Below are 27,464 nucleotides of genomic sequence, written 5' to 3' on the forward strand. Positions count from 1 at the left end.
AACTTTCCTAATCAACATTAACTGTCCAGTGAGCTCATCAGGCAGTTCTTTTAAAACTCATGGCTGCAAGTTATCTGGTGCTGGTGATTTAGAAATGTTTAATGTCTGCAGCTATATGGCCCTTGGGGCACTAGCACTGGGCTTCCTGTTCCACCATGCCCCCTCTAGTCCGGCAGGATCTATGCCCCAGAGCAATATCACTGGAATTTATACATCCAGTAGTGAAATATGTGTTGTGGGACATTAACTGGTATTTATGATCCCAGCCCCACAAGTTCAGCAAAATCTGCACCTTCAAATACTAGTACTGAAGTTCACTTTATCACCCCGTGAACTCAGTGGCAGCTACAGCCACTGGCAGTAGAAGAATTTGAGTCACACTCCCACCACCGCCAGAGTTGACACATGGTATAACTTTAACTGCATCCTGACACCGAAAAGCTTTGTTACATGTTGACGCTTTTGCTACCTCCTTAGGAAGTGACTCCAGTTCTGACTCTGTGCTACACCAGCCCACCTTGCTCATGACTCTGGCCAGCATCTAAATACCACCAGCTTCTGGCCAGCTGCCGCTGTGGTCTCATTTGTCTTTCCTGACACTGAATAAACATCTTCGTCCCTTTTCTTTGGAGGAAGGGGTTGCTGTGCTCACCCTGATCTATATCATCATGTACAAAGTGGCTGGAAGGTTAATGAGCTCCAGGAGGTAGTTGAGTGGGAAATTGGGGGCCAAGTGACAGCCAGAGCTAAGGCTATCAAGGGAATGGCCAGAGAGCGAGAGAGATTGCAGCTAGTACAGATGCTAAATATCCCACCCTACTTCACCTCCCACAAATCCTGGGAGAAGCTGAAGATGCTGAAGCTCCAGTGTTGGCCCTACTCTCTCTTTCTCCTCTTGGTTCTTCTCTCTGCCAGTGTCCAAGCTGTGTTCTTACCAGGATGGCAGCTACAGCTAGGAGCTGTCAGGGTAGAGCTGAGGGAGGCTTTGAAAGTGGCAAGAACAACTCATGGAGATCATGTCTGGGCTCTAAATGGGGGTAATGGGAAAGGCGCAGAATCCCAGCTGCCAGAAACTAAACCACCCTTTACTCCTGCCAGGTATGTGTGGAAGATGCTATTCCCCTCCTTCATACCTTTCAGGCATTATCTTACCCTTCCAGCCTACCAGCTTTGAGATACCCAGATCTTCTGTCCAAGAAGAGGAGGACCAGGATCTCTATGTGGAAGACAGTGAGTGGGGACTGGCTGGCTGAAGGGTGTTAGGGCATCACACACAGAGCCTTTCACCTCTAGGACACTGGTTTCAATCCAGTCCCATGTCAGTAATAAAGAAAAGGGTCAGCCATTTGGTGTCCTATGTGTGAAGCAAGCTTTGTGGAGCGTGGTCTCAGTTCAGTTCACAACAGGATCCAGGAATGTAGAAATTACCATATGGGATCCTCCTAGTGGTACAAGCCCATTCGTTCTTCTTCGAGTGATTGCTCATGTGTATTCCACAATAGGTGTGTGTGCTCGCCACGTGCATCAGTGCCAGAAGTTTTTCCCCTAGCAGTACCCTAAGGGGGGGGAGTGCCCCCCGAGGCCCCTGGAGCGGCACCTGCCTGGCGCGGTATAAGGGGAGCTGTGCACTCCCCCCACCCTCGGTTCCTTCTAGCCACCAGTGAAAGTGCGTCAGAACTACTCTGCTCCAGCTTTGCTGTAGCTCGTCCCCAGAAACGTTCATTTGTTCAGTGTTAGTACCTGTAGTTAGTTAGCTGTTTAGTTAGTTTAGTTAGTCAGTGAGCCCGGGCCGGGGCATGCCCCACGCCCCAGGGTTTAAGTCATGTGGCTCTTGTAGGCGTTCTATGCCAAGAAGTGACCTGCATACAGACTGCGCTGTTTGGGAGAAACCCATATCAACAAAAGGTGCAAGATTTGCAAGTCTTTTAAGCCTTGGACCAAAAGAGAAAGGGACATTAGGCTCCGGGCCATCCTGATGGAGTCAGTGCTGACCCCGACTCCAGCACGCCGCTCCGAACCGGTACCCGGCACCGCAGCGTCGGTATGTGGCGACCCTCCAGTGCCATCTACCAGTCACCACCACTCCCCATCCACGGGGCACACCAAGAGGGCCAGGAAGACTCCCTCTTCACAGCGGCACCGAGGGAAGTCTTGGACAGAGGCTAGGCCCATGTCGGGCAGTCCTCAATCCACACCGGGCCCCAGGCTTCCGACTCAAGTTGAGCGGAGTAGCCAGGTCCCTTCAGAACAGGCCTCTCTGGATGTCCGGATGCCATCCATGCCTGAAGCCCTCCAGGCGGCCCGGGACGTTATATCCATGCCGGTGCCCGGAGCGCTGCCGATGTCGGCCCCACACTCCAGAGGCAAGTGGGATCTCCGCAGTCACCTCCAGCCTGGTACCGGTCTTGGTTGAGGGAACGTTTCTGACACTGTTCACTGCCCAGCGACCATTCAGGGCAGAGTCCATGTGGATCGCCCTCGATGCCGACCAGACTGTCTGGCTGGGTTCCGTCCAGCCGGGATTCTCGGCACTGCTCATCCTCAAGGACCGAATAGCAATGGGACTGCGGCAGGCATTGCCAACGGTCCTCATCTTGGAGCAGGTACTGCAGTCAGTCACGGCACGGTCGTCGACGCCGTTCCCGCTCGGACTCCCGCTCCAAGTTTCCGCCAAGACATCGCAAATCCGGGCGTCGATCGCCGGCATCTCGCTGTCGCAGGCCTGCCCGTTGAGGCCATTCGCAGAGCAGCAGTTACTGTCAGTACCAGTCCTCCACGTTGAGATTGCGGTCCAGTGGCCAACGTAGATCCTGGCACCACCGCTCCTCCCGGTCCAGAAACAGCAGCAGATATTACACCAGCCCGGCCTCCATTTGTAGCCATCCTTCGATGGGACAGGCCAGCCAACCTGAACAGCCAACCCAGCCGGTGCCACAGCAGATGCAGTGGCACTGAGCATCGTGGCCAGCCCAATGGTACCAGTGGGCACCATGGCCTCTAGCGCAGGCCCCAGTGGGAGCTCGCTTGGTGGCCGGAGCTTCGGAAGCACCGTCGGCCTCCCTCCCCAGACCCCCAAGAAAGGAGTCGGTGGGACGTACGTCCTCGGCACAATGCCCGGAGTCTGACCAGGTGGTGGACCCTCCGGTGCCAGCCAATACCCAGAGCACTGCACCAGCCTCCTCGCCCTGCCTGGAGGACGCGATTGCGGCCCCGCCCCACTCCGCCCCGCATGAGGACTTCAGGGCCCATCAAGAACTCTTAAAGAGGATGGCAGAAAGCCTCCACCTCCAGGCAGAGGAGATGGAGGAGCCCTCAGATTCCCTGTTTAACGTGCTGTCCCCATTGACACCGGTAGGGTGGCCTTGCCTCTCCATGAAGGGGTGGCTAAGATTTCCAACTGGCCTTGTTGGCCCCCCATCTCTAAGAAGGCGGAACGCAAGTACTTTGTACCCACTAAGGGGCATAAGTACTTGTATACCCACCCGGCGCCCAACTTCCTGGTGGTCGAGTCGGTCAACCACAGGGAACGGCAGGGTCAGCCAGCCCCGACCCCAAAGAACAAGACTCTTGGAGACGGGACTCTTTCGGAAGGAAAATTTATTCATCTTCGAGCTTCCCGTTATGAGTGGCAAACCATTAGGCTTTCCTGGGCCAGAACGAATTCAATCTGTGGGGCTCCCTGCCCAATTTTGAGGACTCCCTCCAGGGGCAAGATAGGAAGGAGTTCAAGGCGCTAGTGGAGGAAGGGGCAGCGGCTGCTAGGGTGTCCCTGCAGGCAACCTCAGATACTGCGGACATGGCCGCACGATCCATGACCTCCGCGGTATCCATGAGACAGGCGTCGTGGTTCCTGCTCTCTGGGCTGTCCAGCGAGGCGCAGTCTTCCATGCAGGATCTCCCATTTGATGGGAAAGCTCTGTTTGCGGCGGAAACAGATACAAGGTTGCATGGCATGAAAGACTCCCGCACGACCCTCCAGACTCTGGGCCTCTATGTCCAGGCTCTGGCAAAACCTAAATTCAAGCTGCAGCAGACTTCTGCCCAGGCCGCCCTCCTGCATATGAGGCCGCCCATAAGCAGCAGCGGGACTATAAGAGACGCCCTCAGAGGCAGTCTTGGCCTGCCCCCAGCCTGGGTCCTCCAAGGGCAAGCAGGCAGGGAAAAGGCGCTTTTGACGGGATGCTTGGGGGCACCCTGCCAGTCCTCATCAGGGATCCACCCCCAATGAAGCTCCCCTTCTCCAACCGGTTGTGTGCTTTCCTCCCGGATTGGTCGCGGCTAACCTTGGACCGATGGGTCCTCAACACCATCTCCCGGGGTTACACCCTCCAGTTTACTTCCTCCCCGCCCAACCACTCCCCGCCCTGTCCCTCTTGGGGGACCCCTCGCACGAAGCTCTGCGAGAGCAGGAGGTGGGGTAGTTCCTAGGACTAGGAGCGATAGAGGCGGTGCCCGTGGAGTTCGTGGGCAAGGGGTATTACTCCCGTTATTTCCTTATCCCAAAGGCCAAAGCGGGGCTCAGGCCCATCCTGGACTTGCGAGGTCTGAACCAGTACATGGTGAAACTCAAGTTCCACATGGTTTCCCTGGCCTCCATCATCCCCTCCCTGGATCCCGGGGACTGGTACGCTGCCCTCGGTCTACTGGATGTGTACTTCCACATCCACACGTTTGAGGGGCACAGGCACTTCCTCCGTTTTGTAGTGGGACAGAATCATTATCAATTCACGGTCCTCCCATTTGGTCTGTCCACTGCCCCCAGGATGTTTACAAAATGAATGTTGGTGGTAGCGGCCTACCTCAGAAGGCGGGGGGTCCAGATATTTCCCTATCTGGCTGATTGGCTTGTCAAGGGCACCTCCCGGTCGCAGGTGAGGGATCACGTGGCACTCCTCCTGTCCACGTGCACCACCTTGGGCCTGTTGGCAAACAACACCAAGTCCACGTTAGTCCTGGTCCAACGCATAGAGTTTATCGGGGCGCTCCTGGACACAGTGTTGGCCAGGGCCTCTCTCCCGCCAGACAGATTCAAGACCCTGAAAGGTCTCATTGACTTGGTCACAAGGTTGCCGATGACAACATCCAGGGTTTGCCTGCAGTTCTTGGGTCACATGTCGGCGTGCACGTACGTGGTCCATCACGCCAGACTTAGGATGAGGCCCCTCCAGCTCTGGCTGGTCTCGAAGTTCTCCCAGGCCACGGACAGGATGGACAAGTTCCTCACCGTGCTGGACTCTGTGATCACCTCCCTACCGGTCGTGGTCCGCCCCAAACAACACGCTCCAAGGGGTTCCGTTCAGGGACAGGGCCCCATCCTTGGAGCTGGTGTCCAATGCGTTGGGCCTGGTTTAGGGGGCCCATGTGGGGAACTTTCAGGCCCAAGGCCTGTGGCTGGCTCAAGTCCTGACCCTACATATAAACATCAAGGAGCTCAGGGTGGTGCAGCTGGCGTGTATGGCCTTCTGCTCGCACCTGGAGGGCAAGGTAGTCAGGGTCCTCATGGATGTCAAAGTCAGATTCAGGACTCACATAATTTGTCAGACCACTCTGTTTATTAGCAAAGCGCCTTGCTAATGCACCCATATGTGAGCCCCTCTCTGAGGCCCAAGATAACTTATTTATAAGCCAAAGCCAATTTAACATAAGAGACAAAAGAAAGCAGAAACTGACAAATATACATACATATCTTATTTGCAACGTTTACCAATCTCCTAGCTCAGTAGGAGCTCTAAGTTAATTAGTTTGAGGACCCATTGTCTCACACTCCTTAATGTTTCTCTTCCTGACAACTATATTTCAACAAACCCTTCAAGTAGCATTTCTTTAATGAATTATAATTTCAATATAATTCATTCTACTTTCACACGGACAACACGGCCTCAATGTTCTATATCAAGAGGCAAGGCGGGGCCCGATCCTCTGCCCTGTGCCACGAAGCCCTCAGTCTGTGGGACTTCTGTATAACCCACGACATCCACCTGAAAGCCCTCTACCTACTGGGCGCCCGGAACGAGAGGGTGGATCGCTTGAACAGGGACTTTTCCTCTCAGCACGAGTGGTCCCTCCACCTGGAGGTGGCCCGCCGGCTCTTCCGAAGATGCAGAACTCCCCAGGTGGACCTATTCATGACTCAGCAGAACCGGCGATGCCCCCGGTTCTGCTCCGGGGGGCTCCGGGGAGGGGTGCTATCTCCAATGCCTTTATCCTGTCCTGGTCAGGCCGGCTTCTCTACACCTTCCCTGTTCCCTCTAATCAGCAGGATCCCGGAAAAGATAAAGACGGACAAGGCCTGGGTCCTCCTGATTGCCCCAGCGTAGCCCAGGCAGCATTGGTATGGGACCCTCACAGGCCCGCGAGCTCCCTCCAGGGAGCAGGTCTGGGGCTTGCCCCGCTCCAGCCCAGCCAGGGGTGCCAGGTCTGGGGCTGCACCACGTTGCTCGGCCCTGCTCCGGCACTTCAGCCGGGGCGCCCCCACTCCGGGGCACAGGGTCAGGGGCCACACCACGCAGCTCCTGGAAGCAGCTGCATGGCCCCACTCCGGCTCTCTAGCAGGGTCAGGGGCTGCTCCAAGCATAGGAGCTGGAGAAGGAACATGCCACTGCTTCCGGGAGCCACCTGAGGTAAGCACCACTCGGAGCCTGCACCTCTGAGCCTCTCCCTATGCCCCAACTCCCTCCTCCGACCTGATCCCCCCGCCTGCTCTCCAAACCCCTCAATCCCCAGCCCCACCCCAGAGCCTGCACTCCCAGCTGGAACCTGCACCCCTTCCTGCACCCCTACCCCAGCCCTGATTCCCCTCCTGCCCTCTGAACCCCTCGGTCCCAGCCCAGAGCACTCTCTTACACCCCAAACTCCTCATCCCCAGCCCCACCCCAGAGCCCACACCCCCAACCCCAATTTTGTGAGCATTCATGGCCTGTCATACAATTTCTATTCCCTGATGTGGCTCTCAGGCCAAAAAGTTTGCCCACCCTTGCTATAGAGAATAGTATGAAGAACTGCCCTCTTTCAAAATGGCTGCCAGTCTCCCATTCTTCTCACTGAGACTGAAGCCACTGGAGCCCTCAGTTGGTGGCCATTTTGAGAAATCTCTTTCCCCTTCCCCCTTTCTTATTTTTCCACAGTGGAATGGAGTGTTTCCATCTCCTCACAAAACAGGGGGTGGGGTTACCCTTTTCACTCAGGGCAGCTGTAACTTCAGCCCAGCTGAGAACAATGGGATATGGTTCATGACAGCTAAACTTTCAGTATGAAAAATAATAGCAAAAAATGACCATAGGCATTGTCTTAAATTAGAGAGACAAAGTGGGTAAGAGGTAAGATCTTTGATTGGACCGACACACCTACAACTACACTGCATATATTATCTTAAATATCTTTTCAAAAGCCACTCATTGCCTGAGAACCAATGAACAGGTAGGCCAGGAGCAGAGGGGACACATTGGGAGGGGCATGAGTGCATACATGGTAACATAAGGAGGTGTAGGGAGGTTCAAGAAATGAGGATTTTGGAGGACGGAGGTGGGGAAAATAGGATATGTGCTCCAGATATTTTGCGCGGCTCTGGCAAAACAAAGCACCTATACACTCACTTTAGCTGACCAGTATTTTCCAGTTGCATTGTGCTGCTCAATAGTAAGGTAAAGCAGTTAGAAAGTGTGGGAGAATCTGGCGTTAACCGTTAAAATTAAAGTCATTCATATCTTTAGATCATTTGAAATTTGCATGCTAACATTCTTTGAGGTTTTTTACTGTTTATGAATGAAGTTTAACAACCAACAAGGGAAATCTGAGACAAAACACATTAAAATGAAGTTAAAATTGAGAGTATATATCAGTAATTTAGGGTAGAGAGGGATGTTGCAATATTATCAAAACTAAATGTTAAACTCAGGAAATTAAGAGTTAACAGGTTAAGGGAGCCTTAATTTCAAAGAAAGCCAAACAAGCAATTTCAGGTCACACGAACAACCTTTGTCCTATAGTGCTGCCAGAAGGGGAGGGGAAAAGTGAAAAATAATCTAATGTGTTTTAAAACTCAGTTTAATCTAATCTGGATCCACATACACTAAAATGCCTTATTTGTAATCCTGTTGTTTTTGCACTGGGTCAGTGCAAGGGCAGAGGGCAAAGGTCTTGTTCCCTGAGAGATGCCATCTTCCTGGATTGGAGGTACTAGTTCCTCTTCTCCCTTTCTCCAGATTCTTCTCAAGCCTGGCTCTGCTGGAAGCTGGGTGGGTTAGTGTGGATGGGGAGTGACACTCCAGCGCTTGATGGGAGGAAGCAGGGTAATCACCTGGATGAACTGAAGGGAGGGAGCAGGGAAGACAGGGAGGTGAATCAGGGTGGAATAGGACACTCTGGATCTCACCCTGTCTCCTTTCTGTGTCTCTGTCTGTTCCTGTCTCCTTTTCTTAGAGGTTCCTTTCCCAGCTGCTGCTCTTGGACTCTGAAGCCATGCTGGCTGAAGATAACATGAGGGAGGGATCCACTTTTGGACCTCAGTTGCTCCCCTCAGCCCCACCACTCCTTCTATCCAGAGCACATGCTGTCTTGGTAGCCCTTTGGCATCGGACCCTGGCCAATCGCAAGTGGGCATCATCTGGAGAGAGGTCACACTAGGCAATACCCACAGGCTGTTTTGGGCTGAAGTTGGATCTGATTGGAACAGTCAGTGGCCTTGAATGCTAGCTCTGGAGAGGGACAAAGGAGCGAGCATTGAAATGAGGGGAACAGGTAGGTGAGGGGAGTCTTGCGGGGGGACGGGGTACCAGGAGTGATGGGAGATGGGGGGCATGGAGGTGGGTGGGACCAAAGGGCAGTGGGTCATGAAGGATGTGGTGGGAGCCAGAGTTGAGGACATATGAGTGCTGGGGTGGGGTATGGGAGCAGAGGAACAAGGGGTTGTGGAGCTAACTTTCTCTCTTCATGGGACATGGGGGTGAGAGATGTGGTGAGGCTGAGCCTTGTGGAGGTGGGTCTTTTTTTTATTTATTATTTGTATGATCATAGTAGAGGGGGTGGTGCACAGATGGCAGGATGGCTCCAGATTGCTGTGTGGCTGACATATATTGTTTTTCCCTAGGCACAGGAGTTACAGACACTCAGCCTGTCATTTGGGACAACTCAAAACAAAGTGCCCAGTATATATGCACTTGAAACCCTTCAACTCCTTTTGTCTTGTGCTCCAAACTGGAAACTGGGACAAGGGGGCTGTAACTTGTGAAGATGGTTGAACAGAACAACCCCACAATTGTGCCATTGCCTCCCAGTCTGGTCCAAAAGTGCCCCCTTCTTCTGCGATCCTGCACCTCTGTCAATACCCCTCAATCCTCACCTGCTGCTCTACAGCTCTGCCCATGCTCCTCAAGTCTGACCTTACAGAAATCCTCGTGCCCCAGTTGTTCTCTTATCTGTATGAACAAAGTTTTAGTTTCTGTAGTAGTTTCTGTGTTTAAGGACACATTTGGTAATTAAAAAGATGTGTAATTGATTTGTCTTGTAGAGTTAAATTAGCCCAACATCAGTAGTAGTAAAACCTTCTCTGCAAAAGACCTTTTTTGACTGATATTATTTGTGAAAAAGAGGTATGTTGAGAAATGAGGGTGAGAGGAACCATAGAGGCTGAAGAGCTCAGAGTAGCAGCCATGTTAGTCTGTATTCGCAAAAAGAAAAGGAGTACTTGTGGCACCTTAGAGACTAACAAATTTATTTGAGCTTAAGCTTTCGTGAGCTACAGCTCACTTCATCGGAAGTGACTTTCATCTGGGTGGACTCCTCCTGAAGGTCGAAACAACAGACTGGACTTCTACATAGAGTGCTTCCGCTGACGTGCACGGGCTGAAATTGTGGAAAAGCAGCATCACTTGCCCCATAACCTCAGCCGTGCAGAACACAATGGCATCCACAGCCTCAGAAACAACTCTGACATCATAATCAAAAAGGCTGACAAAGGAGGTGCTGTTGTCATCATGAATAGGTTGGAATATGAACAAGAGACTGCTAGGCAGCTCTCCAACACCACTTTCTACAAGCCATTACCCTCTGATCCCACTGCGGGTTACCAAAAGAAACTACACCATTTGCTCAAGAAACTCCCTGAAAAAGCACAAGAACAAATCCGCACAGACACACCCCTGGAACCTCGACCTGGGGTATTCTATCTGCTACCCAAGATCCATAAACCTGGCAATCCTGGACGCCCCATCATCTCAGACATTGGCACCCTGACAGCAGGATTGTCTGGCTATGTAGACTCCCTCCTCAGGCCCTATACTACCAGCACTCCCAGCTATCTTCGAGACACCACTGACTTCCTGAGGAAACTACAATCCATCGGTGATCTTCCTAAAAACACCATCCTGACCACTATGGATGTAGAAGCCCTCTACACCAACATTCCACACAAAGATGGACTACAAGCCGTCAGGAACAGTATCCCCGATAATGTCACGGCAAACCTGATCGCTGAACTTTGTGACTTTGTCCTCACCCATAACTATTTCACATTTGGGGACAATGTATACCTTCAGATCAGCGGCACTGCTATGGGTACCCGCATGGCCCCACAGTATGCCAACATTTTTATCGCTGACTTAGAACAACGCTTCCTCAGCTCTCGTCCCCTAATGCCCTTACTCTACTTGCACTACATTGATGACATCTTCATCATCTGGACCCATGGAAAAGAAGCTCTTGAGGAATTCCACCATGATTTCAACAATTTCCATCCCACCATCAACCTCAGCCTGGACCAGTCCACACAAGAGATCCATTTCCTGGACACTACTGTGCTAATAAGCGATGGTCACATAAACACCACCCTATACCGGAAACCTACTGACGACTATGCTTACCTACATGCCTCCAGCTTTCATCCTGACCACAACACACGATCCATTGTCTACAGCCAAGCTCTACGATACAATCGCATTTGCTCCAACCCTCAGACAGGGACAAACACCTACAAGAGCTCTATCAAGCATTCTTACAACTACACTTCAGCAGGTGGGTATTGAAGAAACAAATTGACAGAGCCAGAAGGGTACCCAGAAGTCACCTACTACAGGACAGGCCCAACAAAGAAAATAACAGAACGCCACTAGCCATCACCTTCAGCCCACAACTAAAACCTCTCCAATGCATCATCAAGGATCTACAACCTATCCTGAAGGACGACCCATCACTCTCACAGATCTTGGGAGACAGGCCAGTCCTTGCTTACAGACAGCCCCCCAACCTGAAGCAAATACTCACCAGCAACCACACACCACACAACAGAACCACTAACCCAGGAACCTATCCTTGCAACAAAGCCCTTTGCCAACTGTGTTCACATATCTATTCAGGGGACACCATCATAGGGCCTAATCACATCAGCCACACTATCAGAAGCTCGTTCACCTGCACATCTACCACTGTGATATATGCCATCATGTGCCAGCAATGCCCCTCTGTCATGTACATTGGTCAGACTGGACAGTCTCTACGTAAAAGAATAAATGGACACAAATCAGATGTCAACAATTATAACATTCAAAAACCAGTTGGAGAACACTTCAATCTCTTTGGTCACTCGATTACAGACCTAAAAGTTGCAATTCTTCAACAAAAAAACTTCAAAAACAGACTCCAACGAGAGACTGCTGAATTGGAATTAATTTGCAAATTGGATACAATTAACTTAGGCTTGAATAGAGACTGGGAGTGGATGTGTCATTACACAAAGTAAAACTATTTCCCCTTGTTTATCCCCCTTCCCCCCCCTGTTCCTGAGACATTCTTGTCAACTGCTAGAAATGGCCCACCTTGATTATCACTGCAAAAGGTTCCCTCCCCCCCCCCCCGTTCTCCTGCTGGTAATAGCTCACTTTAAGTGATCACTCTTGTTACAGTGCGTATGGTAACACCCATTGTTTCATGTTCTCTGTGTATATAAATCTCCCCACTGTATTTTCCACTGAATGCATCCGATGAAGTGAGCTGTAGCTCACGAAAGCTCATGCTCAAATAAATTTGTTAGTCTCTAAGGTGCCACAAGTACTCCTTTTCTTTTTATAGAGGTGAAAGACCCCTGTATTCTGCTCCTCAAGCCCCTGAGACAGCCAGTGCCCTGCCCTGGAGTCAACTGGAACCACTAACCTAAAAGTAAAAAGCCCCTGAACCCCTTGGAGCCTCCCACGTCCATTTTTATTCTCCTGCCCCATGAATCTTCATTTGGGTTGGTTGGTGTTTCTTTGCCAGCAGGTGGCAGCAGCATCCTAGGCATGGTGCAACCTTCTGGTGTCAGTTTACTGACATGTTCTTTCATGCTCCAGTTTCCCTTTTCAGTCAAGGGGCTCCAATGTTTCCAGTGTACTAATCATGATTATTCCCCATCTCACCACGAGTTTAAAAGAATGGCTGAATCCAGACACATTATTTGCTGGGGAAAGACTTCTCAGCCCTGTATAGCCTCATAAAATCTTTCTCTCTCACTCTCTCTTGTCTGGTTTCAGAGTAACAGCCATGTTAGTCTGTATTCACAAAAAGAAAAGGCGTACCTGTGGCACCTTAGAGACTAACCAATTTATTTGAGCATAAGCTTTCATGAGCTACAGCTCACTTCATCCAACGAAGTGAGCTGTAGCTCACGAAAGCTTATGCTCAAATAAATTGGTTAGTCTCTAAGGTGCCACAAGTACTCCTTTTCTCTCTTGTCTCTCGCTCTTAGCCTCAGGTAGACACTGTTCTGTTGTGTTCACCCTACTGGCTGTCCCAGCCTGACCTGACACTTATGTAACAGCCATTCAAGTCTCATTCCCTTGTCTTGCCTTTGCCAAACCCCACATATCAATCTGCCTTCCCTCCTTTCCTTTCCCAATAGCAGCAAAGTCACAGAAAAGCCAGAGCCTTCCAGAGAGGTTCCTAATGAACTGGCTGCTGATCGTGCATTCCCCTTGTTAGACTCTCATACGCAGGTCCTTGGCAGCCTAATTAGGAGATGACTGGGAACAAATCCCTCCATCTCCCTGTGCCCGTCTACTAGCTTCACGTTCAACCCTTCCCTCCTGGCAGCCTCAGAGGAAACTGCTTTCCAGTCCCAGAGGCCTTGACAGAGACAAGCAGATGGCATATTCCAAACCACATGTACCTCCTGTATATCCTCCTGTTTGGAAAGACCAGGACTAGGTGCTGTAGAGGGGAGCAGGAGTGTTGGCAAGGGGGGTTATCTCTCAGTTACTCTAATTCTGGTTTCCCCCAACAGGAGACACTATGAAGAGCAAGGCAGAAGTATTGGCTGTGGGGAGAGTGTTCATTGGCCACTGGCGTGCAGGCTTGGGGGTGTAGCGGTTTGCAGCTGTTGTGGTGGTTGGTCTTACTTGCCCTCTCCCTTCTGCACAGAGTCCTCCCAATGTTTGTGTTTACTCAGCAAACACAGGGTCTTGTGATTGTGCAAATGCTCAAGTAGTCCCAGAAAGGTCCTCTGTTCCCTCTTCTTCCTCACTCCTCTATAAAGTTTTGCCCAGGATCTAGCCTATCTCCTGGTGAGGCAGAAGTGCCAAATTGTTCCCACTTCCCTGGTTCCTCTTCACTGTTGTGCTATAAACCAGTGCTACTCAAAGTGGTGGTCCGCGGACCGGCACCATTGGCTGCCAGTCTGCGCGCACATTGGGAAAAAAAATTGCCAGTCCCCCACATCAGTTAGCTTGAGAAGCACTGGTATAAACCATCCCTGTGGCCTTTAATTAAAGGTCATAACTTAAATTGGAGCTAAACTTAGCTCCCTCCCACTTTCCTAGCACTGGGAATAGCAGCTGGATAAGGGGAGTTGGATTACTCCTCAGCCAGGTGACCTGTCTCTGCCCCCCACCCCCCACCCCGTATCTGCTCTGCTACCCATTCCCATCTGTGCTTTCCACTGCTGCGTCCTACAGATCCTGCTCTGCTGACCCACACAGTCCTGGAAGACTGAGTTCTGATATGAGGGCTGGGGAAGATTTTGCTCCTCATTTACTAGCCATATGCATCTCCATAACCCACACATTCTCATGAAAGGGATTTCAAATGTAGTTTCAAATACCCTCCACCTCTAAATCCTAAAATGGGATGCCTATTCTGCAGGCTTCTTGTCCCATGCTGGGCATTGCTGAGATGAAGCCTGTATAGCGGGCATCCCAACTTGGGCTGGGCATAGCCAGGGCGCTGCTGTGGGAAAGCTCATGCTGCAGGATCCCAACTTGGGCTAGGCAGGTGCAGTGAACTGATGTGCAGCAGGCATTGTATCCAGGCAGGGCACCACCAAAGACCAGTTGTTCGTGCTGTGGGCGCTCTCCCCCCCCCCCGCACACACACAATTGTGTCATTACCAGGCCCTGGCCTGTTCTCCAGCCAATGAAAATGCCCTGACACCACTGATGTGAGCAGGCTAGTCAGGTGGTAGGCAGGATGTCCGCAGTCACGTCCCGCGGGTAGGAGCCTCCCAGTGCCTTATTAAAATGTTACTCACGCTGCTGAGCGCAGCCTGATGGGAACCTGGCCCGAGGGTGGGGGATGCCAGGCCAGCCAGCGTCTGGGAAACACAGTCCCATTCTAAGCATGTCTGGCTAGAGCAATTCAGGGGGAACAGAGCCAATGAAAGTCCAGGGCAATTTTAGCTCAGGAGGGCTCGGGGCCAGCAGCACTGTCAGCTTCCTTGCAGCAGCGCTGAGCTGAGGGAAAGGTGCCCGCGGTGGTAGGATCCTCCCTATAGTAGTATCCTGGCAAGCTCCTGTGAGGGTTGGAGCTGATTTGGGGGATTTATTTCTCTGATTCCAGCTGGTAGCTTGTCTGAGCCCCTTCATTGCTCAGTCCACGTGACAATTGTTCCCTATTCTTTCCAGCGGCGGGGGCAAAGGCGGTAGGTGGTTGTGCAACTCCAACCCAGCCCCCAACTCAGAGCGAAGCGGCTGGGCTTGGCCACTTGCCATATTACCATAGTGTTTGTGATAGAGGTGCATACACTTACTTTCCTGCCAGTCTTCGGTGAGCGGGATAGAAGGGAGCACCAGGTGTAACTCAGCCTGAGTGGAGACAAACCCCTGGCTCACATCACTGAGAGACCCAGGGGGCCCATCCCCCATGCAGGGCCTTTGAGGGGGACCGGGAGGGGCTTCCAGAACCCTTGCCCTCTCCCTGCTTGAAAATGTCAGAGCCCCTGAAAACAGGTTCCCCCCCTAGAGGGATCCCCTCAGACACCTGTGTGCTTCCCCTCCCCACGTTCTTCTCCCCACTGTGTCTCCAACTTCCTGTGGGATTCTGTCCTCATGCTGTTGACCTTTTCCGGCCCACTGTACAGCAGAGGGGCTCATGCGGGGGTTCACAGGAGCCAAACAAGCAGGTACAGAATAAACCCCATTGAGAAATGTGATGAACCCCCTCCCTGCCATAGCCCTTCAATCCTGGTTTATAATACTCAACTATTACATTCATAGAATACAGCTCCTCACATACAGCTCTAACTATGCCTATTAGGGGTAATCTGCAACCCTCGGGCGATTTCACGCCCCAGCGTCCCCCATTCCCAGACACATAGGGCATGCTACTTATTATTATTTGTATTACAGTAGCACCTAGAGGGCCCAGCCAGGACCATGGGTCCATTGTGCTGGGCACTGAACATAGCGACAATCCTCTTTCTATTCCAGTCAGCCCCTGCCTCTATAGCTCTCCTAGTACCCCTCAGCCATGATGGCTGGGCCTGTGCCCTGGGTGCGTTGCAGTACCTGTGTTTGCGGTTACAGTGTAGCTGGTAAAAAGAACAGGAGGATTTGTGGCACCTTAGAGACTAACCCATTAATTTGAGCATAAGCTTTCGTGAGCTAGAGCTCACTTCATAGGATGCTCAAATAAACGGGTTAGTCTCTAAGGTGCCACAAGTCCTCCTGTTCTTTTTGCGGATACAGACTAACACAGCTGCTACTCTGAAACCTCTCAGTGTAGCTGGTGAATCCAACTGCCTGTGTCTCGTCTCACAAACTTGCGCGGGATTCACGGGCTGGAGTCCCCCTCTGCCTCCGCCTTGCACAGCAAGTGGGGGACACAGGAGAGATCTGTGAGTGATTGGCTGTGTGGGGCTTGCGAGAGGCGAGAGAGGGGGAGCCCCCACCCCCTGCCTTTCCTTTGTAGGATAGGGAGTGCAAGAGAACAGCCAAAAATGGGTGTGGGAGGAGGGAGGCGCGCAACCCAGCAGCATTAGGGCTGCACGTACACTGCTCTGTGCTGCCCTCCGCCTCTGATTTGACGCTTTCTCAAAAGGCTGGGCCCAGCAATTACCATACGGGGATCTATAAAGGCCAGGGCAGCAAGCCTTCCTCCCTTTACCTTCCCCCTACTGCAGGCGTGCGGGTCAGAGGCAGCCCCCAGGTAAGAAAGGGCTCACCACGATGTGGAGCCGGCAACTGGGGAGGCCTCCCGCTGCGCTCCTGGGCAGCAAGGCTGGCCGCTCTGGGGTGGCGGAGGACGGAGTGCGGGTCTCGGGCTGCTGGAGGAATAAAGAACGTGCTGGCCAAGAGCTGGGGCGGCTGGATTCTGGGGACAGGCAGCATCTCGCTGCCCTGCTGGGAAGGGGGCTGGGGCCGGCGTTAGGTCGGAGGGCGCTGAGACGTTACAGGGGCAGGTGCACGTGAGGCTCTGGCTGAATCCGGAGTCTCCTTTGTGCTCAGGCGGGGCAAGCAAAATGGAGGCGCAGCAGGGGCCTGGGGGGGGGGGGGAGCAGCTATGTTACCGGTACTTGGTGTCCCAAGGGGGGCTGTGGGACGGGGGCCCAGGCGACAAAACCCGATGGCGGCGGGGGGGGGGGGGGGGGGGAGGGTAACTGCCCGACATGCGCTGCAAACGGAGCCGGGAGTGGAGCGTGGCGGGAGCTGGTGCTGGCCAAGGCAGGAGGAAGTCGCCCTGTGACCGAGTTGCTCTCTGCGGGAAGTGGGTTTGGAGGCCCCAGCAGGGCGCCTGGGTCCCGCCCCGCACGCACGCGTGGGGCTCCGGTGCTCTGACCCCCGCACACCCAGTCCCCGCCTGGAGGGGCTCTCCGGCCCGGCGCCGCGGCTTAAGGGCCAGTTTGCTGGAGACCTCCACCTCCCGGCGGGGGGAGGCACAGGCTGGGGCCGGGCGCGTGGCTGGGGGGTGCGGGTCCCGCTGTCCTTCGAGGGTGTCTCACCCCCGCCCTCTCCGCAGGAGCATCGCGGCAGAGACACGATGGTGAAGGTCGGAATTAACGGGTGAGTCTCGGCGGGGCTGCCCCTAGGGGCAGTGTAAGGCCCCAGGGTGTGGGCGGGGAGGGGAGGGGCACGGGTCTCTTTCTGTGGCAGCGCCGCCAGCGCTGGGGGCCCGTGGGCGGCAGCCGCCGTGGCCACCCCCTGCCCCCTTGCGCCAAGGGCGTGGCAAGGTCACCTGGGCCGCGGCTATCCTGCCCGGCCCCACCCTGCAGCGGCCTGACCCCCGGGCTGGACAGTGGCTGTGGGCCCTTGGCGGGGCGGTCCTAGCCCGGGTGATTCACGTCTCCCTGCGGCTGCTGGGGGGAGGGGGGCTGTGAGTCACCTCGAGCAGGAAGCGCCGCTGCACGCCGGGCTCCAGTCTCCGCCCGGGAAGGGCGCCAGGGTATCGCGTGTCCCCGCCGGGCCCGGGGAATGTGACCTTTTCCTGCCGCGCCGCGGAGTAACGGGATCCAGGGCCCGGGGTAAATTTAGCGCCCGACCTTTGGGGGCGCGGGCTGGAGCAAGTGGCGGGGGGGCTGCGGTTCTGTGTTAATCTCTGCTCGCCCCTTGCAGGGCTGCAGCGCCCTGGGGACCCCTCCTACCTCATGGCCTTTGCGCCTCCGGGCTGGGAAGCAGCAGAGCGTCGGGGTCTCCTTTGTATCCCAGGGGTCTGAATCTGGGGCAGCCGCTGGAATGAAGCCAAGTCTGAGCTCCCCATCAGAACAGGGGTTCCCTTCCTGAGCGGGGGTGTGCACCAACCTCTTCTGTTCCTCTCCTAGATTTGGCCGTATCGGCCGCCTGGTCACCAGAGCTGCCTTCATCTCTGGCAAAATCCAGATTGTAGCAATCAATGACCCGTTCATTGACCTCAACTACATGGTGAGTGGGACCCTGATCTCTAACTTTGAGCTTGCTGTGCGTGGCCTGTGCTGGTCCTCTACCACAGTACCCCAAGGGTGGGGAAGGAATGCAAGTTATCTGACTTATGGATTATATCGTTTCCTGGTGAAAGCCAAAGAACAACCCAGGGGATGAGAGAGCAGATTAATAGGACAGGGAATTCTCAATTGAGCCAAGCTCAGATGAGCAAGGTCACTATAGGCTGCAGCAAACTACACCCACTGGGTCCCGTGGCTATAAATCAGGATTGTGGGGCATGAACAGAGCTATGGGTGGGTTTTGAGGATTGAAATAGAGGAGCTTTGAGAATGCAGCCAGCACTCAACTTCCATCTGTTTTTACCCCTAGGCTTACATGTTCAAATACGACTCCACTCATGGTCGTTTTCATGGCACTGTCAAGGCTGAACATGGAAAACTTGTGATAAATGGAAACCAAATTACCATTTTCCAGGAGTGAGTATGACTCTTCCTCCCCTTTCCTTTGGAGCTATGGGAGAGGGCATTTGACAACCCTGCAGTCCCTAAACTGTCTGTCTCCTTTTAGGCGTGATCCTGCTAACATCAAGTGGGGAGATGCCGGAGCAGAGTATGTTGTAGAATCCACTGGAGTCTTCACCACCATGGAGAAGGCGGGCGTGAGTGATGGGTCACATCTGGCTTGGGTGTGGGAGGAAAAAGGTGTAGGGATCACTCCCTCCCCTGCAGGTGCAAGTGGGTATATACAGACTTATCCCTGCCTGAAGATGTATTGCAGTAGGATTTGGGGGGGCGGGGAGGGCAAGGTGTCCCAAATGTGCTGCTTTACTGGCGCTGTAGAGGACTCTGTTAATGTTGGTCTGTCTCCCTCAGGCTCACCTGAAGGGTGGCGCTAAGCGTGTCGTCATCTCTGCCCCCTCAGCCGATGCACCTATGTTTGTGATGGGTGTCAACCATGAGAAGTATGACAAGTCTCTGAAAATTGTCAGGTGAGGATGGGGGGGATTAGGGTTGAACCTGAGGTGCAGGAGCTGACTATTACCTTCTCCTGTGAGCCTGTGTGGGGGAGCTGAGTGATCCTGCAGAGGGACTGCCTTCTGTGGGGTGGGCCCTGACTGCCTCTGGCTGACTGTGCCTCTTGTCTCTTTTTCTTCCAGCAATGCTTCCTGCACCACCAACTGCCTGGCTCCTTTGGCCAAGGTCATCAATGACAACTATGGCATAGTGGAAGGTCTCATGGTAGGTGATCTGGAGGCACAGAACCCCTTATTCCTGAAAACCCCCCACACCAGCTCTGTTTGCGGGGCAAACCACAGACCTCTGAAGGGTGCCTCTCTCCCAAGACTTTCCCCAGTCCACAGGTTTGGGTGGAGAGGGATGGTGGCTGTGAACCACAGAGCAGGAGAGACAGCCTCCCTATGCTGCCTGGAATAGAGGAAAAGGGAGGGTTGGGGGGAAGAATACTTTAGTTCAGTGCGATGAGGCTCTGTGTGGATGTTGATTCTGTTCTAACCCCCCACACCCCCTTTTAACTTCCAGACCACTGTCCATGCCATCACAGCCACACAGAAGACTGTGGATGGCCCCTCTGGAAAGCTGTGGCGTGATGGCAGAGGTGCTGCCCAGAACATCATCCCAGCATCTACTGGGGCTGCTAAGGCTGTGGGCAAGGTCATTCCAGAGCTGAATGGGTGAGTGTCAGTTCTGTGCATCCCTTGCTTTGGGGGCACAGGGACATCAGAAGGGGCAAGGAACCTGCAGCTGGCCCACTTTGCTCTCTCCCCAGTAGGATATGCGGAAGCCCTGATTGGGGGCAGGAGCCTGTTCTGATCCATTTCTCTCTCTCTCTCAGGAAGCTCACCGGAATGGCTTTCCGTGTTCCAACTCCCAATGTCTCTGTCGTGGACCTTACCTGTCGCCTGGAAAAACCAGTGAGTATTGCAGGAAGGGGACCAGGCAGGCCCTGGAGCAACTTCCCTGTACCCCCAACGCTTCTGTCAGATCCTCAACCTATGGGGCAGGGAGCAGCTGCTTTGCAGTCTCCATCCTATTTGGAACTAGCCCCTTGTTGCTTGCTTGTTGTGGCTCTAAGAGATTATGCAAGGGGCTGCCCCTGTCTGGTGTAGTACCTGGCATAACTAGGCCCTAGCTATGCATCTCTGCTGTGCAGTCTCAAAACTGGCTGCAACCTTCCCTGGGAAGCAGCTGCCACTCCATGGGGCCTGGGATGTTCTGACTTCTGTTTGTTACTCTCTCAGGCCAAGTATGATGACATTAAGAAGGTGGTGAAAAGTGCCTCTGAGGGGCCTATGAAGGGCATCCTGGGATACACAGAGGACCAGGTAAACTCTCACCATTGTTTCATCAGATGATGGGGGTGGGAGGGGAGGGGAAATGGAGTGAATACCTCCTCACATGATGGGAAAAGAGAAGCAACCCTTTGGGACATCAAATATTCATTAATCTTTCCTCCCCCGGGAGTGTTCATGGATCAGGGTGTCAATAACATCGTTGTGGGATGGGGGGATGGAGTTGAGGACAAAAGGGGTGTTTGTCAGTCTTTCCCTCTTCCCTCCCCACTTGTAGGTTGTCTCCTCTGACTTCAATGGCGAGACCAACTCATCCATCTTTGATGCGGCTGCTGGCATCGCTCTCAATGATCACTTTGTCAAACTGGTCTCCTGGTATGGAGAAGAGAGGCTGTGGGGATGCCAGATTTGGAGGGTGGTTTCTCTGGGATAGGTTGGGAGTCCATGGGAGACTTTGGGGGCACTTAAGGGCAAGCTTTGCATTCTCTCCCTCTATTGCCTCCAGATAGAATTTTAGGTGGAGAACACTTTGCGGCTGGCAGCAGAATTTGGTTGGCAAAGAGGCAGTATCTGCCTAGGAAGACCTCAGATACTAGGGGGTCAACTTCACTCTATATGAACAACAGCAGTCTCCAATCTTTCCCAGCTGGGGGAAGGGAGGTTGTTCTGGGGCTTGGTGCGGAGGGACGGGGACTCCTTGTGGGAATGCATAAGGGGTCTGCCCACCCCTAACTGCTCCTTCTCTGCTTCTGTCACCAGGTACGACAATGAGTTTGGATACAGCAACCGTGTTGTGGACTTGTTAGTTCACATGGCATCTAAGGAGTAAACCAGGTGCATGGATCAGCCTGTGCCTGGGGAATGAGGTGTGGGGGAAAAGGATCACTGGAGGCCCTTGTTCTTCCCATCCACTCCTCACCACCACTCAGCTCTGCAGCCTGCAGTGAGAAGCCAGTTCTGTTCCATCTGTCTTCCCCATTCCTCTACTTTTGTCTCTGAAGCTTGGGGGAGGTGGAGAGGCTAACAGAAGCTCACCTGTTTCTATACCACATTTTCTTAAATAAAGTAATAGCTATCCTAAAATATTCCTGTCTCTGTCTGTCAGGAGAGACCACAAAGGGCTCATAGCATGTGTTGCTGTGGCCACTGATATAGCCTGGGACTTTTCCACCGCCCCAAATGGTAGCTACTGGCCAGGAAATACAGCTGTTGTAAACTAAGAATATTTCATACAAGACTAAAACTAAGGTTTAATCCAAGCAGTCAAAACTTGGGAAATGGCAGAAGAAAGGTTGTGCAGAGTGTGGTTAGATTTTTTTTTTTGGGAGGTGGGGTGATGTTCCCTCTGTGGGCTGCCCCAGCCCTGTACACATAGCTGGCATGGTAGACTTCGAGCAAACTGCCCAATGATCACAAGATCCATTAAGCAATGAAAGCACCCAGCCAGTTTTGTCAATGAAGCACAGTACTAGTGTCCTACAGACTACTAGACCACTAATGCATGTATGCCTGTAACAATGGACCAGCTCAGTGAATGGTGGGACTTTCCGTTCCTCCCTAGGCCAGACAAAGATACTCCCTCTGAGATACATTTTTATATCCAGATGCAAACAAGTTAGTACTCCCCCTCTACTGTAGTTACTGCCCCTGATGTAGCTAGTTATTACCCATTACCTTGAATGTGTTGGTTTAATTAAAACATTTCTATTACATACTGTCCGCCTGACCTTATCTTTTAGGAGAGGTGAGTGTGTTCCTGCTATTCTTGAGGAATGTTTCTGTACCATCCTTGATATCAGGATGTTTTGGTACCCCTTAATATCAGGATGTGTTTGAGAGTACTTTGTGACTAGCACTTCTTAGGAATGTGTATTTTTGCGATATAAGCCCGGTTCTTGCCAGATTCTGTGAGCAGGCCCTGCCTCCTACCAGGCCTCTGATACAAGGGTTTATGTTTCAGGCTTTCTTCCTACTATGCAGGGAACCTTAAATCTGCCTTTTAATGATATTCAAGCTACATGATCATATACAGTACCTTTTTTAATCCATAAGCCCTATGCTTCATTCATTCTTGAATGAATACATGAACAATAGATGAGGTGGGGTTATATGAATGAAGTTTTACTACAGTTCTTGTGTGATGCTGGGCCTTAACTTTCAGGGGTGGCTGCTAATTGTGTTCTTGTCAGTATCTCAATTGACAACGAAAGCCTGACTTTCAGAAGTGTTGATTGAACAACTAACTGAAGTCAGAGGGGCGGGTACTTAGCAGTTCTGGGAAATATCACCCTAGGTCTGCCAAGTTGGGCACTTATGCAAATATTTAGCCTTCATCTTTTTCCTCAGTTGCCTTCTAAAATACTTGCCTTAATACTGCTAGAAAGCAGGGAAGTAAATTCATTAATGGGGTGAAGTACTTTGTGTGACAGGTTTGATCACAGAAACCCCCTTGGGGTTGCCAGCTGATGTGCCAAGACTACTTCTGCCCCTGCTTTCCCTTCCAGCTTGGGACTCCAGCATCCTGTCTGGTTGAGCCAGGCACCCCAGTCTGCTCCAACACAGATCCAGGGTCTGAACCACATGCCCCAAAGCTGCAGACTTAATTGAAAGCAGCTTAAGAAGTGATCCTGTCTTTAACACTCAGATGCTAAACTCCCAATGGGAGCCAAACCCCAAATCTGTTTTACCCTGTATAAAGCTTATGCAGGGTAAACTCATAAATTGTTCGCTCTCTGAAACACTGATTGAGAGAGATGCACAGCTGTTTGCACCCCCCTAGGTATTAATACATACTCTGTGTTAATAAGTAAAAAGTGATTTTATTAAAAACAAAGTAGGATTTAAGTGGTTCTAAGTAATAACAGACAAAACAAAGTGAATAACCAAGCAAAGCAAAATAAAACACACAAGTCTAAGTCTAGTACAGTAATAAAACTGAATACAGATAATATCTCATCCTCAGATGTTTCAATAAGTTTCTTTCACAGACTGGATGCCTACCGAGTTTGGGCACAATCCTTTCCCCTGGTACAGCCCTTGTTCCAGCTCAGGTGGTAGCTAGGGGATTTCTCATGATGGCTGCCCCTTTGTTCTGTTCCACCCACTTATATATCTTTTGCATAAGGCAGGAATCCTTTGTCCCTCTGGGTTCCCACCCCTCCTCAATGGAAAAGCACCAGGTTAAAGATGGATTCCAGTTCAGGTGACATAGTCACATGTCACTGTAAGACTTCATTACCCACTTACCAGCCCACAGGTATACAGGAAGATTTACAAGTAAAACAGCCATCTACAGTCAGTTGTCCTGGTTAATGGAAGCCATTAAGATTCCAAACCACCATCAATGGCCCGCACTTTGTATAACTACAATAGGACCTCAGAGTTATGCTTCATATTTCTAGTTTCAGATACAAGAGTGATACATTTATACAGATAGGATGACTACACTCAGTAGATTATAAGCTTTGTAATGATATCTTACAAGAGACTTTTTGCATGAAGCATATTCCAGTTACATTATATTCACACTCATTAGCATATTTTTATAAAATCATATAGAGTGCAATGTCACACTTGGCTATTGTGGGTGTCATGAAAATAAAAGATGTTCAGTGTAAGGTTTGGATGGTGTATGATTAAGGATGTGGCACTACCTCTGTAAGGGAAACAAGCAGCTATTAAATATTTCATGCTCAGTCACCGATCACTGTCCATTCTGTGTAAGACGTGAGGTGGGAGGAGAGTACAGTATATCATGTAACTAGGTATTGTCGCTTTATTTGGTTATAATGTTGCAAAGTCAATCATCCCAACTAGAAAAAGTTGCCTTTGTAATATTTGGTCCTGTTGTTCATATGTATTAGTGTAGTTTAAAATTTGTATGATCACCTAGATATAGAGCTGTTAGATAGTATTTCTCTTATCTTAGTTACACAAGTAGCTCCTGGCCTCATTTACTATCCACCATCCAAACCATGCCCTGAAAACATAACTTATTTTCACAGCTCACATGTGAGCTAAGAGGTATATTACTATGCTCATGTTGCAAAGAAGGGCTAGTGAGGCATAGCTTAAGGCAAAATATATCCACTAATTTTGAGTATCTGATTTCATTCACCTGAGTCTTGAATCTTCAGAGTACTTAACATTATCTTTCACTTTCTATGTGCCCAGCACAGTGCCTATTGACCTCAGAAATGAGTGCTCAGCACTTCTGCAGATCAGAGCCCAAGATCTCAAATTAAGCGTATGAGGGGAAGAACTGCCTGCCCTGTGAAAGGAAGGTGTTCTACAGCCTAGTCTAATTCATCACACATCCATGATTGTCTGACTGACTGAGGCTGGGGTCCTGTGGAAAAATTAGTATCTAATCATGTAATTAAAGATTTGATGCTGTGGGTGGGGGTGGGGGTCACGTGTAACTTCAATTCTGGAATTTCCTACCATCTGAGTGCATAACGATACACACTCAGCTATACTGAAAAGTGGGGTTGCAATTCTCCTAGGCTTGCGAGAAGGGAAACAAAACTTTCATTGTGTGATATAGTATTATTATCCATGGTTTCAGAGTAGCAGCCATGTTAATCTGTATTCGCAAAAAGAAAAGGAGTACTAGTAGCACCTTAGAGACTAACCACTTTATTTGAACATAAGCTTTCGTGAGCTACAGCTCACTTCATCGGATGCATTCAGTGAAAAATACAGTGAGGAGATTTATATACACACAGAACATGAAAAAATGGGTGTTATCATACACACTGTAAGGAGAGTGATCACTGTTAACTGCTGGAAATGGCCCACCTTGATTATCACTACAAAAGGTTTTCTTCCCCCCAGCTCTCCTGCTGGTAATAGCTCATCTTAAGTGATCACTCTCCTTACAGATAACACCCATTTTTTCTTGTTCTTTGTGTATATAAATCTCCTCACTGTATTTTCCACTGAATGCATCTGATGAATTGAGCTGTAGCTCACAAAACCTTATGCTCAAATAAATTGGTTAGTTTCTAAGCCCTGGTCTACACTAGGAGTTGAGGTCGAATTTAGCAGCGTTAAATCGATTTAACCCTGCACCCGTCCACATGACGAAGCCCTTTTTTTTTTGACTTAAAGGGGTCTTAAAATCGATTTCCTTACTCTACCCCCAACAAGGGGATTAGCACTGAAATCAGCCTTGCTGGGTCGAATTTGGGGTACTGTGGACGCAATTAGACAGTATTGGCCTCCGGGAGCTATCCCACAGTGTTCCACTGTGACTGCTCTGGATAGGACTCTCAACTCAGATGCACTGGCCAGGTAGACAGGAAACGGCCCGCGAACTTTTGAATTTCAGTTTCCTGTTTGGCCAACGTGGCAAGCTGCAGGTGACCATGCAGAGCTCATCAGCAGAGGTGACCATGATGGAGTCCCAGAACCGCAAAAGAGCTCCAGCATGGACCGAACGGGAGGTACGGGATCTGATTGCTGTATGGGGAGAGGAATCTGTGCTATCAGAACTCCGTTCCAGTTTTTGAAATGCCAAAACATTTGTCAAAATCTCCCAGGGCATGAAGGACAGAGGCCATAACAGGGACCAGAAGCAGTGCCGCGTGAAACTTAAGGAGCTGAGGCAAGCCTACCAGAAAACCAGAGAGGTGAACAGCCGCTCTGGGTCCGAGCCCCAAAAATGCTGCTTCTATGATGAGCTGCATGCCATTTTAGGGGGTTCAGCCACCACTACCCCAGCCGTGTTGTTTGATTCCTTCAATGGAGATGGAGGCAACATGGAAGCAGGTTTTGGGGATGAGGAAGATGATGATGATGAGGTTGTAGATAGCTCACAGCAAGCAAGCGGAGAAACCATTTTCCCCAACAGCCAGGAACTGTTTCTCACCCTGGACCTGGAGCCAGTACCCCCCGAACCCACCCAAGGCTGCCTCCTGGACCCGCCAGGTGGAGAAGGGACCTCTGGTGAGTATACCTTTTAAAATACTATACATGGTTTAAAAGCAAGCATGTTTAATGATTAATTTGCCCTGGCATTCGTGGCTCTCCTGGATATACTCCCAAAGCCTTTGCAAAAGGTTTCTGGGGAGGGCAGCCTTATTCCATCCACCATGGTAGGACACTTTACCACTCCAGGCCAGTAGCGCGTACTCAGGAATCATTGTACAGCAAAGCATTGCAGTGTATGTTTGCTGGCGTTCAAACAACATCCGTTCTTTATCTCTCTGTGTTATCCTCAGGAGAGTGATATCATTCATGGTCACCTGGTTGAAATAGGGTGCTTTTCTTAAGGGGACACTCAGAGGTGCCCGTTCCTGCTGGGCTGTTTGCCTGTTGCTGAACAGAAATGTTCCCCGCTGTTAGCCACGGGGAGGCGGGCGGGGCTAGCCACATGCTGGGGGGAGACAAAATGTGACCTTGTAACGAAAGCACATGTGCTATGTATGTAATGTTAACAGCAAGGTTTACCGTGAAAGAGTGTACCCATTGTTCTAGAAAATGTGTCTTTTTAAATACCATTGTCCCTTTTTTTCTCTCCACCAGCTGCATGTGTTTCAATGATCACAGGATCTTCTCCTTCCCAGAGGCTAGCGAAGATTAGAAGGCGAAAAAACGCACTCGTGATGAAATGTTCTCTGATCTCATGCTGTCCTCCCACACTGACAGAGCACAGACAAATGCGTGGAGGCAGACAATGTCAGAGTGCAGGAAAGCACAAAATGACCAGGAGGAGAGGTGGTGGGCTGAAGAGAGTAAGTGGTGGGCTGAAGAGAGGGCTGAAGCTGAAAGGTGGAGGCAGCATGATGAGAGGAGGCAGGATTCAATGCTGAGGCTGCTGGAGGATCAAACCAATATGCTCCAGCATATGGTTGAGCTGCAGGAAAGGCAGCAGGAGCACAGACCACCGCTACAGCTCCTGTGTAACCAACTGCCCCCCCCTCCCCAAGTTCCATAGCCTCCTCACCCAGACGCCCAAGAATGTGGTGGGGGGGCCTCCGGCCACCCAGCCACTCCACCCCAGAGGATTGCCCAAGCAACAGAAGGCTGGCATTCAATAAGTTTTAAAGTTTTAAACTTTT

General features: G+C 51.3%; 1 protein-coding gene and 1 long non-coding RNA gene across 2 annotated transcripts; one reads left to right on the forward strand and one right to left on the reverse strand.

Annotated features, from left to right (window-relative positions):
- Positions 1-306: 306 nt before the first annotated feature.
- LOC122463745 lies at positions 307-18,091 on the reverse strand. The gene is made up of 3 exons (XR_006287382.1): positions 17,973-18,091; positions 12,615-12,622; positions 307-317 (listed from the first exon to the last, which is right to left on the reverse strand). It is a non-coding gene; the product is annotated as an uncharacterized LOC122463745 (long non-coding RNA).
- On the forward strand, positions 16,176-21,483 carry GAPDH (glyceraldehyde-3-phosphate dehydrogenase). Its single transcript, XM_037910599.2, has 12 exons — positions 16,176-16,383; positions 17,194-17,237; positions 17,993-18,092; positions 18,462-18,568; positions 18,660-18,750; positions 18,965-19,080; positions 19,249-19,330; positions 19,631-19,782; positions 19,944-20,022; positions 20,350-20,433; positions 20,678-20,775; positions 21,160-21,483. Exons 2-12 carry the CDS (start codon positions 17,215-17,217, stop codon positions 21,227-21,229), a joined length of 1,002 nt encoding a protein of 333 aa, XP_037766527.1. The 5' UTR covers positions 16,176-16,383; positions 17,194-17,214; the 3' UTR covers positions 21,230-21,483.
- Positions 21,484-27,464: the final 5,981 nt, after the last annotated feature.

The sequence above is a fragment of the Chelonia mydas genome, chromosome 1 (assembly GCF_015237465.2).
Source record: "Chelonia mydas isolate rCheMyd1 chromosome 1, rCheMyd1.pri.v2, whole genome shotgun sequence".
Classification (NCBI taxonomy): domain Eukaryota; kingdom Metazoa; phylum Chordata; order Testudines; family Cheloniidae; genus Chelonia; species Chelonia mydas.